The sequence below is a fragment of the Chenopodium album genome, chromosome 7, assembly GCF_948465745.1.
Source record: "Chenopodium album chromosome 7, dcCheAlbu1.1, whole genome shotgun sequence".
NCBI lineage: Eukaryota > Viridiplantae > Streptophyta > Magnoliopsida > Caryophyllales > Amaranthaceae > Chenopodium > Chenopodium album.
Window position 1 is genome coordinate 49353168 of NC_137840.1, and position 15695 is coordinate 49368862.

At 40.3% G+C, this 15695-nt stretch overlaps 1 protein-coding gene across 1 annotated transcript; it reads left to right on the top strand.

Annotated features, from left to right (window-relative positions):
• The first annotated feature begins 6892 nt into the window (after positions 1-6892).
• Positions 6893-8824, top strand: LOC145640263 (uncharacterized). The gene is made up of 5 exons (XM_081691565.1): positions 6893-7154; positions 7224-7474; positions 7569-7923; positions 8013-8404; positions 8591-8824. Exons 1-5 carry the CDS (start codon positions 6893-6895, stop codon positions 8822-8824), a joined length of 1494 nt encoding a protein of 497 aa, XP_081547691.1.
• The last annotated feature ends 6871 nt before the right edge of the window (positions 8825-15695 follow it).

Below are 15695 nucleotides of genomic sequence, written 5' to 3' on the forward strand. Positions count from 1 at the left end.
TGCGGCCATGCCCAACAGTTTTGTTCTTTTATTTTATTTTATTTTATAATAATTGTACAAATCATTTTCGAATTACAAGTTGATAATAGTTGAGTTGTTCCACATAGCAAACTTTCTCAAATAAATGAATACCTATATGGCTATAATCATTGACCAAATATTCAAATCGTTCAAAAGAAAAATTGCTTTGTTAAATGTTGAATGCATGGTGGAACAGTTATTATGATGTTCAAAACTCTTTGTTTTGCTCCTTTTTCTTGTTAGCTCTAGTTTTCTTCTTCAAGCCTTTGGCACCATTATTATAGAAAAAAAAAAATCAAAATGTAAATTATAGTGACCTTTTTGAAACAATAGTGACCAGAAAATTTAAAACCAGAGAATCATAGGAATCAAAACTCAAATACAAAAACCATTACATATTACATAATACAGGGTAGTAACCAAAGTATCCAAGACATCATAAACTAGACATCATAGCCTAAACATAAAGGCATGCAAAAGTCAGAAAATCTTGTGCGGACCTGGTCCACAAAATCCACAATAATATTATTGTGGACATAAGTTTTATATACACGTAACTGGCATTATATTCAATATAGTGACCCCTAATTATATTATAATAACCTTATTTTTAACATAGTAACCTTTTTTAAAATTTGTATGATCTTTTTATGTTATTGTGAACTTAAAGTATGACATTATGTTGAATAGTGACCTGATTTTAACATAGTGATCTTTATTATTCATATTGACCATTATATTAAAAAAATTGATTAAAAAAATTAATCTCTTATAACTTTATAATGTCGCACTAACTTTTATTTCAACTTAATAACCTTTATTTTAATATAGTGACATTTTTTTTATTAATAAAACAATCATATTGTTTATAATATTAGTGGTCCACAATAAATTAGTTTGAACCAGATCCATTTAAGAATTTGTATGCAGGAGTAGATGGCTGCTGCACTAGTCTTGCTCTAACTTATCCAAGGTTTGTAGTACAAATTACCCCATGTTTTGAATGTGGAGTGATTTTGCTTGTTTTAGATAAAGTATGGAAGTTTTAAACAACTAAGAACAGATGCAAAGAAGTTCTTTTTCAAACACATAATGATGATTCAGCTAAGCATCAATTAGAGTTACAAGCCTGCGCCCCACCCCCGAGTTGAACATCAGAAGCCAGATCCAAGAATACCCATCCAGTACCCGCATTATGACTGCCAGAACTCCAGGCCCCATCAAAAGTAAGGCTGACAGAACAAGCATCCGACGCATTCCCTCGAAGAACTGCAGAAGATATATTACAAGAAAACCCAGGAGGAACTGCAGGCGTAATATTAATATCATATCTGAACGACCTAGCCTCAGAACACCTATCCACCCAACTAGAAGCTAGATCCATAATACAATCAGGGGAAGAAACTGCAGAACGAAATCTAATAGAGTTCCGAGTAAGCCATAGGGCCCATAACAAACTGAAAAAACGATCTAACATCAACCAGTCCTTATCATGAAGAAACTTAGAAAGAACCTCAGGAAACCACTCTTCAAAAGGCTGTTCTGGGGACATATTCAAGGCCGATCCACAAGGCTGGTTCTCCCATAAACTCCAAGTAAAAGGACAATCTCGGAAAAGATGAGAAATAGTCTCCATATCCTTATGACAAAACCCACATTTGGAATCCACAGGCAAACCCTTCCGAGCAAGCAACGAAGCAGAAGACAACGCATTATGGATAATTTTCCAAGCAAACATTTTCCACCTTGGAAGTAAAGGGGAAGCCCAAAAATGCCTCCACCAACTTGAGTCAAGAACTAAAGGTGATCGTTGATCCCCATTCTCATAACACAAGGAGCACACATACGCAGTCTTCGTGGAGAACATCCCGTCCCTAGTAAATTTCCAATAAACAAAATCATCAATTCTTTCCTTAGGCCGTTCAAGGCCCAAAATAAGGCCAGCAGTACGAGGAGGAAACAACCGATGAATCAAACTCATTTTCCATGCGTTCGAACGCACATTAATCAAATCAGAAACAAAGGATGGGACACCCATCCTGTTCACAGAATCCTGAAACTGAACTTGAACCCCAGGCACCCAACTATCATCAAGAATACTAATGTTGGTACCAGACCCCACTTTCCACACCAAACCATGACAAAGGGTTTGAAAACCCTGTAACACACTACGACAACCCCAAGACGGTCTGACCGTCTTGGCAGTGCCATGAGAAGCCAGCAAAGACGGATACTTTGCTCGATACACCTTGGAAACAAGCAGTTGAGGATTATGTATAAGTCGCCAAGACTGCTTAGCAAGGAGAGCAGCATTAAAACAACTAAATTTCCGAATACCCAAACTTCCCAGCCCTCGAGGCAAATAAAGAGCAGAACAAGGAGATAACGCTATCCCCTTAGAGGAAGGAGAAGAGCGCCACCAAAAACGAGCTAGGAGATTATCAAGTCGATTACAAACCGTAGAAGGCACTTTTAACACAGAGAGGATATGGTTGAAGGAAGCAACACATATAGAATTGATAATAACCAACTTCGCAGCCGCTGAAAGGTGCAAAGAAGCAAAGGATGAAAGGCGCTGAACAAGTTTATCAACCATAGGCTAGAAAACCTGACACTTCCCCCTGCCCATATCAACAGGCATACCCAGGCTGAACTGATGGCTTGTCTGTTTGCTTTACGCCATGCCAGGCAGCGTGGGTATTCCTCTTTACAAATTTTTACTAATTGTTCTTCGGTGGTGGATCTGCTTCGATCTCAGTTTCCCAAAGACATTTTTGTATGTTGGATTTAGCAGGAGATTTTGGAAGTTATTGGTGCTTTGGTTGTGTGTCATATTCAGAAGGTTCCAAGGTCTATGGTTGCTCAAGCTCACTGTTTGGTCAGAATGTAACTTTTCGCTCATCACAAGTATAATCCAATCACCAACATTAGTTCACTGTTTCAGGACTTATCAAACCAATCTCAGATTCCTAAAAACCCAAAAAATATAGATCAACTTCCCTACAAAAATAGACATAAATACCTCCAAAAATTATCCCAACAATTACAAAATCAACAAGTATATTCACAATTACCTCGAGAGACTAGCATTAACTTGACCTTATATACACTTCCAATTATTTCCAAACCAATAATGAACAATCGATATCTCAGGCTTTATCTCAATTCAAATTCCTCCACCCCACTGAGAGAATATAAACTGAAAATATACCCAAATACTCCAAAGCCCTCTCTCAAAACCTAGAGGACACACTTAAATAAAACGGTTTTTTCACCAAATGCCCTTGAACTTTTCAAAAATTCACCAAATACCTTCAAGTTTTTCAAAATTCACCAAATACCACTAACGTTTATTAATATTCACACCAATGATAAAGACGTGATTGCTTACGGACTTATTAAGGAGTATTTATGCAAATAAAGGGTGAAAACCAAAACTAACGACTTGTTTCCTTAAATTTCAAACTAGATGTTGTACACTTGTACTTCCAAAAATAAGGGTATTTTGTGTAATTATTTAACAAAGTTAGGGCATTTGGTGAATTAAATTTTATTGCTAACGGAACTTTAACGTCAGGAGTATTTTGAGGTCACGGTGTGAATATTAACAAATGTCAGTGGCATTTGGTGAATTTTGAAAAACTTGAGGGTATTTGGTGAATTGTTTGAAAAGTTTAAGGATATTTGGTGAAAAAACCGTAAATAAAATTGAGAAACTCAAGACCTCTGCTTAACCTACTATGTCCGTTACATATTATTTGCAACGATTTGACATAAAGTAGAGAGAAAAAATGTTTAATCGTTGCACATAATATGTAACGGAGGTAGTATATAAAAATTCTGCTGGCACAATAAATTTTCCCCATACTACTTGATCACACTTGCATTCTACGCAAAATATTTCATCCGGAACTCAGCACTGCATATCAATCTAGCCCAATTTAATATTTCAACACAACCATTAAGAAAAACTTCAAAATCATTAAGAAATGAACTATAATCATCCAATCAATTCATAATCCTATTAAAGTCCTGCATACCAAAACATAATCCAAGAGAGAGGGATAAAACCTACAGCCATATATAGTTATCCGTGGATTACATATTAATTTAAACAAGATAAAATTACCACAGAAGGTTACAAAAATAAAATAAAATTGGATCAGGAGAAAGTTTTAAATATTCTTATTTCATTATTTAGTATACACAATCAGATACTTCCTCCTAACCCATATCTAGCATGATATGCTAAAATAAGACACCAAATAATGTTATGCCATATCACACTACGAGTATTAGTTTGAAAGTGTATTCCTTCTTCAAAATCAACAACCCTTATCAATCACACCATATAGATACACTTCGTGTAAATCAGGAAGTAGCTCACGTCCCTCTTACCATCGATTAGAACTAACCTAACCTTGACACAAGAATTTTGCAATACATATATTAATACTAAGCATCAAATCTTACTAAAATGACTTTTGACACTAACATCACAAAATAAAAATCCTCTCCAAAGTCCGAAACAAGTGAATTGTCATCCAACCAATACATAAATCTTTTTGGGTTTTTCTATACAGTAACCTCATATTTTTTCACTTTTCTACGTTGTGACCTAGCATATATGACTTTCCACGTTGTAACCTTAAAGCACGAAAATGGAGTGTACGCTAACCTACGTTAGCATGCATTTATGACGGACGTTGGGGGTTGGCATTTATTCCGTCACCTACCTTTTACTGTACACTAGAATTTCTCTCTCCTTTAAAATTCCCTCCTCTGACTTCATCATTTCACTCACCCCTATTTCATCATTTGATCAAAAACCCTAACGATCGAATTTCTGACAGAACTTGGCTAAATTTTTGCACGGAAACTTGGGCTATTGCTGCGGCATTCGTGGAGATTAATCTCATAGTGGAGCAGAAGCATTGACAGAGGTATGTGTTTCGTCGTCTATTCAGCCCTTTACGTACAATTGTTGAATTTTATGTCGAATTATGAATTTATTCTGTTGATGAGTAGATAAAGGTTATAAATTTTGTTGTTTTGTAGTGTTTATGTGGTGGGTTTTTGGAAAATTTTGTGCTTGGTTGTGGGTAATGTCGGTTTGGGGGTATGTTGATTATGAGGGTATTTTTGCTGTATAATTTTGTGCTTGTTTGTGGGTTTGTATATGAGTAAATTGTGGGTGGGTATGATGACTGTAATTTTTTGAAGTTGCTTAAAAATTGATAGATGTATTGGTAACATTGCAGATGGATGAAGAGAGAATTTTGAAAATCCACTATGGTGGTAATTGTGTTGATTTAACTATTGATGATGTTGATAAGTGTTTGCTAATTGTTGTAATTAATGATATGTTTGAGGAATTTGGTAAACGAGAGTATGAATTGCCTAAGTATCCTAGGTTACATTATTTCTATAAGGAGAAGGCTTTGAAATTAGTGGATGATGCTACATTGATGAAAATGTTTGGGAATATACAAAGCAAGGAGATAGATGTGTGGGTGGGTTGCTTGAGTGAGCCTAGTTTTATACTAAATTTGGCTAAGACAGTGAAACCCCAACAAACTAAGCCTAAACCACAGGCCTCAAGTTCTGCTACTGTGGCAGATTCTGCTACTGGCCCACCTTTTTGTACTGACCCAATTGTTGATCCTGGCCCAAATGTTGCTCCTGGCCCATCTTCTGCTTGCCAACAACAAGCTGTCACAAGCCCATGTGAACCATGTCCACCTAAACAAGGTCCACCAGGGACTTTTAAACTAGGCCCACCTAAGCCTTTCAGACCAAAAATATCCACTTGGAAAAACACAACAGCAACAGATGCTGAACCCATTAGGAGGAGCCCAAGGCTGACCCATTCCTTGTCACCCCAAAACTTGACCCCCTCATTAAGTCAGCCTAGGAGGTTACGTAGGTTGTTAGAAGAAATATCCCCTCATTCTCCCCCTCATATCACACTAGCTGATGATGACTTCTTTTGTACAAGAAATTATGAACCCCAATTGTCATCTCCAGGACCCAGAAGAAGCCCAAGGCTATTGCAAGCTAACCCAAGCCCAAATCTTAGGCAGGCTCCAACTAGACCACCACAAAATAACCAAAATGAAACCCCATCTCAACCTAGCAAGAAAAATAGATCTTGCCAAAGCAAAGCAGTTCTCTTTCCTCGTGGTAAGAAAATGCCTAACACCACTGCAAAGGTTAAGGGTGTTTTTGTTCCTTACAGTCAGTCATCCCAAACAGTACAAGAAGGTGAAACAGGTAGGATACTTAGGATAAGATCTGTAATTGGGGTGGAGTTTGCTGATGCTGATAACTTACATAATGATGATGATAGCTTACATAATGATGATGCTAGCCTTGATAATGATGATGACAGCAGTTCTGAGAGTGATGGTGAGTACATTCCTGAGGAGGAGGAGCAAGAGATTGGGAATGAGAGTGAGGGTGATTATGGTGCTAAATTTGTGGAGGAGGAGAATGTGGGTGAGTTACTGTAGCAGAATTATGTGGATGGAGGTTGGGAGCCTTTTAGGTGTAATGAGAAGTATTATGATGCTGAAGGGGGTTACATGGGAAAGTTGTACAATAAGGGTGAGGTTTATGATGATGCAGAGTTTGGGAGAATATCTTTAAGGCCATGGCAGTTGTTTGTAGACAGGGATCATTTCAAGGATGCCCTTAGGGACTATTGCATCCAAGAAGGTTTTAGCTTGGTGGTTAGGAAAGCTGAACATGACAGGTACACTGCTGAATGTGCTGATAGTAGATGCAGGTGGAGGATTTATGCTACTGTTCTCATTGATGGGTTTACTTGGGCTATAAGAACATTAAGCATGGCCACACATGTGACCTGAACATGGTCAGCAATTCCATGTGCAATTGCAAGTGGGCAGCTCAAAAGTTGCTGGAGTATATTAGAGCTAGCCTAGATATCAAAGGGAAAGCTCTCAATCAGTTGCTTTGGGAGAGATTTGGTATTAAAATGGCCACCTTATCACTGTATAAAATGAAGAGTATTGCAATGGAGCTAATTCAGGGAGGGCATGATGAGTCCTACCACAACCTCAATGCTTACTGTCATTTGCTTAAGGAGAGAAACCCAGGGACAATTGCATTTTGTACTTAGAAAGCCCTACAGCAACCTGAACATCCTCTCCAGTTCAAGTCAATATTCATAAGCTTTGCAGCACAGTTTGAAGGTGTTATTCAAGGTTGTAGGGGGTTGATTGGTGTTGATGGTTTCCATTTGAAAGGCAACTATGGAGGGATTTTATTATCAGCTGTCTCTTTAGATGTGAATAATGAAATATTCCCAGTTGCAGTGGCTGTAGTTGATTCAGAGAACAAGACAAGATGGTGTTGGTTTTTTCATCACTTGAAGAACACTCTGACTAGCACAGGAAGGATTGAACGGACAATAATCTCAGATAGACAGAAGGTTTGCATTTCTCAAAGAAAATTAATAATCAATGATGGTGATTTGTAGTATCAGATTCTAATTTTTTTACTATGATTTTTTTTTTGTTTGCTAGGGAATTGATCCTGCTTTGGATCAAGTATGGCCAAAGGTTCCTAGAAGATACTGTGCAAGACACTTATGTAAAAACTTCAAGGCTGATTACCCAGGTATCCTAATGCACAAACTGTTTTGGGCAGTGACTAATGCCTACTCTGCCTTCAGTTTCAAAAAAGCTTTGAAGAAAATTCAAACAACAGCTGGACTTGGAGCTGTGAATTGGTTTAAAGAGGTGGGGCCCCTTAATAGATGGACACGATGGAAGTTTGACCCCCAACTGTCTTCTGATGAAAATACCAACAATTTTGTTGAAAGTTTCAACAATACTATTGGTGTTGATAGGACATATCCCATCCTAACACTACTTGAAGGTATAACGTGTATGTTAACACCATCACTGTATTTTTTGGTCTATAACTATTGAATTAACCTTTTTTTTTAAAAAAATTTTGCAATACAGGGGTTAGGAGGATTGCCATGGTTAGGCATGCAACAAGGCAACAATTAGCTGAGCAGTGGGTGGAGGAAGGCATATGTCCTAACATAAGAGAAAGAGTTAGGACTTTGACCAAAGAATCAAGGTTATGCCATGCATATCCTTCTGGAAGGGGGGAGTATGAAGTGTCTGATGGGAGAAGTATGCTCCCAGTGTCATTGAACAGCTGGTCTTGTGTTTGTGGGAGGTGGCAAGTAAGTGGAATTCCATGTAAGCATGGAATCAGGGCCATACTTGATGCTGGGAAAGACCCAAATGATTATGTTAGGGAATGGTACTCTGTGGCCAGGTATAAGTTGGCATACAGTGGGAATATATTGCCCATTCCATCCCCTGATCAGTGGCCTGACATGGATGTTCCTAAACTAGTCCCCCCTCCATTAAAAAGAAGTGTTGGGAGACCTTCTAGAAATAGGAGAAGAGAATAGGGAGAGAAAAGAAAAGGGAAGAGGTCTAGTACTGTTAACTGCAAGAATTGCAAACAACCTGGTCATAATGCTGCCACTTGCAAGGGTGGTTTGACCAGGAAATAACTTTTGCAGCAGCAAGGGAAGGCACCCACCACAGCAACAAAGGGCAAGAGAACTAGGCAGAAAGCCACCCAAGATGAGATGGATTTCAACTTGATTGACCAAATGGTTGGAGCCACCTCAACTCAGTCAAATGCAGAGTGTTCAAGCCAACCAGTGCTGACAAACAGGAACAGAACCAGAGAGCCTTCTGCTGCTGAAGGGCCTTTCTCTCAGCCTGCCCCTGCTACAGCTTCTTTGCATTAGAGTGTTAGCCCTAAAAGGCAAAAGATCATGAATAGGCTTGCCATGTTATGAGCCCCTTTGTTCCAACAGGTCAAGGATGATTGAGCATGAAAGTGGGTTTATTTTTGGACAACTTTGAAGTAATGTTTATATTTTCAAGCTTTTTTGGGAACAAACTTGGTTGCATTTTGTATTTAATCCCCATATATGATGTAATTATGTTTTTGGGTTGTCAAACTTATGATAGGAAATGGTGGATGATTTTTTGGGTGTACAAAACTGATGATTGATGATGGCTGTTAAAATTTTAAGCATCATGAATTACAACTTGTGTTGTTATTATTATATGTTGTCTTTTTATGATTGCATAAGGCTACTCAGTGTTGTATGTTGAATTATAAATTCCTATAACAACTGAAACAAATTGAATTATCATTGAATTTAAATAAGGGTATTTCCACCAACTTCATTAACACATCAAAATTACAGCAATCATTCTATTACAATCACTTCACCCCACATTTTTTAACAGCATAATCATCACTAACACTACATACATAAAAACACCAACTTTAACTACTTCCCTAATGTAGTTAATCAGCTCTGTTATTTACTCCTTCAGAGATGCAATTTCAATTTCATCACCACTGAATGCTTCAAGACACTGCACATCACCTTCAACCATCCACTTCAAAAAACCCGCAGTCGTTGCACTTAAAGAACACTTTCCTAGGGTTTCGACTTGTTGAAACCTTTAACTTTGCTTCTTTTGGAGGGTTGCAAAAGCACCGAGGGCTCAAGATTTGCAAGGAACAGGGTGAATTGGAGGGAAACGAGCAGCGAGAACTAGACATGGCTTCTTGCTACAATGGAACCTTCCTTACCTACAATGGAAGCCTAAAATAATTAAAAAAATAAACAACAAGGTATTTATAAAAGGAAGAAGAAGAAGAAGAAGAAGAAGAAAGGAGGGGGGTAGAGGCTTTTTTGGAGGGAAATATTCCCCCAAAAACTGATAACAGACTATCTGCACGCACTCTCAATAAAGTTAACGGAACCTACTAACGACAGTTTAACGAAGAGGTTACCGTACACTCCATTTTCGTGCTTTAAGGTTACAACGTGGAAAGTCATATATGCTAGGTCACAACGTAGAAAAGTGAAAAAATATGAGGTTACTGTATAGAAAAACCCAATCTTTTTCTATTGCTAATGCTTAAACACCATTAGACGGTTTAAGCCTTAAACCATAACATCAACTCGGGGAAAAAAAATTATAACGATATTGATGTTAAACTTCAGAGCATGAAAGCTACAAGACATTGTGATTTATACTCAAAATATGGGGCAAAGATCATTGATAAATCACATTCTATTTCAATAGAAGATGATGATGTATCTACAAATATAACAACTCTAAAAACAATAAATCAACCCTAAAAAAACATCAAAATTATCAAGAAACAAAATTCAATCCAGAAAATTAAACTAAAAAACAATAAATCAACGAAATTAAACAACAACGAAGAACAAAAATTAAACAACAACGAAGAACGAAGAAATCGCTCAAAATTAATCGTTCAAAAACAATAACAATGAATCGCTAAAAAAACAACAATAAATCGCTCAATTGACATTATAAAATGGGAGAATTAGAAATTCATGGGAATTGATAAAATGGGTAGTTGTTTGGTTGACATAAAAAAACAAATATGGGGGAAGTGGGAATTCATGGAAATTTCTATTTCCCACAAAAGATGGGAAGTAAATTTGTTTCTGGAAACAGAATGCTCCTGGGAGTCTTAGGGTAGTAAGGGTAATCAAGATGTCCTAGAGCTATGTCCAATGAATGTCCGAATTTCCCTCAGCTATGCCTTGCTGTCCGAGAGCTAGGCCTGCAAAAGAGAAAGAAGGTTAACTGCCCCGGGGGTATGACCCGGGAAAGCCCCTCCGATGCTTAAGTCAGCAAATGTACTTTCTAGTGAGAGAAATTAGAGAGAGAAAGAGTACTTTAGAGAGAGAAAGTAGAAAGAGAGGATTAGAGAATTAGGAAAAAGTTACCATCATCAATGATTGGAGAGCTATTTATAGATGTACTTTCAGGTGGCAGAAGTTGTACTTAGTTGGACAGATTAGGGGTAAGTCCGTACTTTGCTCTGACTAATGATGGGCTGGACCATGGAGGGGTATTTTCGTAATTTCAGGTTAATGGGCTTAAGACAATGGACTGGGCCCAAACATTTAGCCCCACGCGTGATGTGGGAACGAGATCGCATGAAGTTCGGATATCACGCGGAATAGAGATGAGAGAAGTTGTCACATATGCTGAAGTAAATCCCGAGGCGTACATGAGGGCAAAAACGGGCCCCAAGGGTACTTGAGGGCTAAAAAGAGCCCCAAGCGACTTGCAAGGGTGAAAACCAGCCCCAAGCAATGCATAGAAGGTACTTTAATTCAGATGATTGAGCAGTTTTGAGAGTTAAGCCTAATGATGGCTTAGGGGTAACTGATGAAATTTTCATTTTCAGAATATTTTCTTCAGGCCGAGCCCCATGTACTTTGCTGAAGGTATGTCTTGTCTCCATTTTTTGACTAAGCTTGGGATTTCTAGAGATAATCTGATGATGATTCCTTGGTAATTAAGCCGGTAATTAAGCTTAATCCTTCAATGGTGACTTTCTGGGCTCAAGCATCACTTAGGCCCATTTGAACTAGGGTTTTGAGGAGTTGCCATCTCCTTAGCTTGAACATATGAACTCCCACTGTACTTGCATTTGCTTTTCACCCATTTCATTTTCCTTAGAGAATTTTCAAAAAATCCTCTCCAATTTCTCCCAAGTTCTTGAGAATTTGAACATCCAAGTCACATCACCTAATTTCATATTAACAAGCTCATCCAAGTTCATCAAGATCTTCAAGAGGTATGTGAAAATTTTCACTCTTTGATTTATTTCTATAGATCCGAAAGCATGTCTAGGTGTTTATGCACTTGAATTTTTAATTTAATTTTTGGTTGAGCATGAATTTCGGCTAGGGGTGCTTTAATTGGTTTTTTGAATTTTGGGGTTTGTGTTTGATAATTGATGAATTTTCGGATTCCTGACTGGCTTAGCATAGGATAATTTTTTTATTTTTTATATTTCGGTTTATGCACAGCTAAAATCGGGTGAGAGAGAGAGAGATTAGCGAGGCCGAGAGCTTGGCATTCTAGGTGCCGAGAGGGTAGGTGCACGGCCGAGAGGGTCGCTGTGCGAGGGAAAGGGTATGCCGAAGGGGTGAGAGGTGAATTGAGGGACGTACCAAGGGAGAGCATTGAGGAATCACCTCTTATGCCGAGGAAGTTACTGTCGGGGCCGAGGGAGTATGCGGCGCGGCTGGTGCTGCTACCCCTAGCTGAGGGAGGTATGAGAGATTAACTCAAGGTTATGGGAGGTGGGTAAGGCCGAGGGACTTAGAGTAAGCCGAGAGGGGTTGCATCTGGCCGAGGGGGTTTGCGACCCTTCCGAGGGGGTAGCTGTGCGAAGGGTGAAAACGTTGTTCCTAGCTTTCGAGATTTTTGGTGTAGCATACTCGGGAGTGAGAGCAGGCCGTGAGGTGAGGTGCCTACTTGGCATATACCGAGAATGTAGGATGCCCAGCCGAGGGGGTAACATGCGGGTTTCGTGCTTTTGAACGCGGAGAGGTGCGAGAGAGAGAGGAGATGCGGCCTGAGGGAGAATGCCGAGAGGGTGAGTGTTGCGATGAGCGCGGTATGCCGAAGGGGTATTGTGCAGGCCGAGGGCTTTAAATGTGCGGGTAGGTCGAGGCAGATTTCTGAAGGCTCAAGTTTGATTTTTGATTTTGTGAGGTTATTAAGATGGGGCAGAAAGAGAGAGAATTTGATGAAGGTGAATGCCGAAAGGATAGCAACAAGGCCGAGGGATCCGAGGGGGTTCCCGTGCGGCCGAGGGGGTGCCCTGCTCACTGACGGCCCATCTGGCCAAAGGTAGGTGAGGGAGCGAGAGATTTGGTAAGGTCGAGAGCATGAGGTGAGGTGGTTTTCGGGTTTAGCTTGAGTTTTTTTTTTTTTTTTTTTTTTTTTTTTTTTTTTTTTTTTTTTAAGCTGATTTAGGTAAGGTAAGGTAAGGAAGAGATATTTAAGTGGGAATGACACGGGTATAGCTACAATGTCTGAGGGCTCGGAGGGCCGAGCCGAGGGGGCATTTGGTGCATTAGAGCACTAGCCCGGGGGCCTGATTTTGAATTCTGAGAGCCTTGCTTACTATATTTTTGATTTTTTTTAGCACTTGAATGTATTTTTCACCTGGGCTTGATTTTTAAAATTTTCTGACTCTTGGATTTTTGTTGGCATTTCAGGAGTATTTCTCCCCGGGGTGTTTGATTAGCTTCAAGACAATTCTTTTCGGCCTCTTTGAGCACTTGGTGAGTCTTCTATACTTAGTTTTTTGAGCTCTAAGTATCATGTCTCCAGGCTTAGTAATTATTTGCTACTTTTTCCTTGTATGCTTGCTTGTTCCTCGGCTGCGCCTTTGATGATGTTAGGCTTAGAGGTACGCTTGTTGTATTTTTTGTATGTGCATTAAGAATTCCTCGGGGTAGTCTTGAGTTGAGCTATGCATGTATCATGAACGACCAAGCGACTCAAGATTACCTTGACTCTCTCCCCTGCCCTTCATCTTATGATTTGTCTAAGGAAATCTGGGCGGGGGGAGTTCTTGTAACAAATGTAATTGGTAGTAGTGTTGATTCTTCTGTTCCTTTGGGTGTGCCTTTTCCATGTGTGCCATCCCCACCCCCCGAGCATGATTTATGCTTTGATTATTTTTTGCCTCCTTCTCCTTGGGAAGTTTCTCTTGCACGTGAACCGACTTCTAGAGGTTCTTTGAAAAGATTGCTTAATGACGGAGTGGTGACAATGTCAAGTGAGGATGATACTTCTTCTTCTCTTGGGGCGCCGGTGACTTTTAAACCACCAGTTAGGAGAGTTAGCCCTTCTATGTGTCACCCTTCCACTACTTGGCTTAGATCTTTATCTGAGGATACTAGACATTTGCAGACTAAGTACCATATTAGGGAGCCTTTTCTCATTTCCCCTCCTGGGGGTGATAGCACCGTAGTAACCCTCCCCCTGGGTGTATAGCTGTATATAGGCAATGCTTGGACAACGGGTTGAGATTTCCGCTACACCCTTTTATTGAGGAGTTGTTGATTGAGTATAACCTTTGCGTAATCCAGCTTGTTCCTAAATCTTGGTTGACGATAAACGCGTACATAGCCACTTGTAGTCTACTTGGAGCCCCTTGTACCATGACTGCTTTTAGGAACACACATAGGCTCCAAGAAGCCCCAGGAAATGTAGATAACCATGGGTGGTATGCTTTTCATGGTAGGGAGTTCTATCTTACTATAAACACTAAACCCACGAGTCAGAAGGGCTTTCGCCACACCTTTCTCTTCATTTACCATGCTGGGGGTTGGAGGGTTCCCCGAGATCATAGCGGTGTGCCTAGGGTTGGCTTGAACTACAATGTTCCTGCCATGGAAGTCGATGAGGCCGTGACGGCTGTTTGGTTGCAATCATATAAGGAAAGAGGGTCCAAAGAGAAGCTTCCAACCATGTGGATTTTGAAGGATAGACACTTTCAGAAAGAGCGGTTTTTGAGTGTGGTGGGCTTGAGCCACACCTATGATAGTGGTAGGATTTATTTTTGTTTACTTATGTTTTTCACTTCTATGCTTTCTCCTGAGCCTTGTTGTTCAATAACAAACATGTGCAAATGATGATTTCAGTTGTTGCTTTCCAGCAGTTGACAAAGAGATTTCAGAAGAAGATTTCGGAGGTGAACTTTCGAGCTGGGAAGGTCAAGGTCTCCATGAGGAAGGGGAACATGAGCATTCCTCCCCCTCCCCAGGTATGCCTACTTCTTTGAGGTTGGTTTTTATGAAATGTCGCTTTTTTGCTAACTTCACTTGTGATTTGTTCTTTCAGAACCCGAAGAACTCAAAGTTGAGGAGGAAAACGGCCGAGAGGGGAGAGGGATCCTCCCAAGGCACCACCAACATGGAGATAGACGATCAGGGGTCTCAGCTTGTCTCCCCGACCGGCTCCACTCACATTGAGCTTCTAGAGGCCGAGGGCTTCGGGGATCGAGGAAAACAGCCTCGGGTGGAAGAGAGCGAGGAGGAAGGGGGGAGGATTGAGAGGACATGACTCCTTACTTTCCTGACTCTCTCCTCGGCATCACAAAGAGGGGCCGGAAGAAGACGGTAAAGCAAACGATGGTCCGCTTCCCCTCGGCGAAGGATATTGAGGTGGTGAAGAAGGATCCCAACAAGGCTATTTCTTCGGCCTTTGATGGCGTCTTGAAGGTATATTTTTCTATATAACATCGAATTTCTCTATCTTTAGTTTGGTTGTATTTAACCATCATCTTCTTGTCTTTTTGGAATGTAGGCCGGCATGACTCTGAGTGTACTCGCCGAGGAGTACCGGAGGGGGGCCATGAAGGATGTTGAGGGTCTCCGTGCTGAGCTTTTAAAGGCTAGGACCGAGATCCATGGCCTCAAGGAGGAGCTTAACTCGGCTCGAGAGACGGTGAAGACGGCCAAGAAGGAGCTTGCTGATGCCCAGGAGGCCGGGACATCCCACATTCAAGCCCTTGAGACTCAGCTCAAGGAGGCTAAGGAAGGGAAGGAGTTGATTGCCAAAGAATTGAAGGAGAGGAAAGACGAGCTGGCTCAGATGAAGAGTGATCTTGCTGAGGCTCGGAGGAAAGTGGAGCAAAGCCAGGAGGAGGTAATTGCTGAATGGAAGAAGTCTCCGGCTTGCGCTGATTTCCAGTCTGAGATTGGATATGTGGCCTTTGAGGCGGGGATTGAGGATGCCTTGACT

What these genes read in the sequence shown, in the direction of transcription:
- LOC145640263 (XM_081691565.1), top strand. Translation starts at nt 6,893, where the DNA reads ATGGTCAGCAATTCCATGTGCAATTGCAAGTGGGCAGCTCAAAAGTTG. An exon ending in CCCAGGGACAATTGCATTTT is followed by an intron (nt 7,155 to 7,223) that starts GTACTTAGAAAG and finishes TAAGCTTTGCAG; the next exon opens with CACAGTTTGAAGGTGTTATT. An exon ending in ATCAGTGGCCTGACATGGAT is followed by an intron (nt 8,405 to 8,590) that starts GTTCCTAAACTA and finishes TAACTTTTGCAG; the next exon opens with CAGCAAGGGAAGGCACCCAC.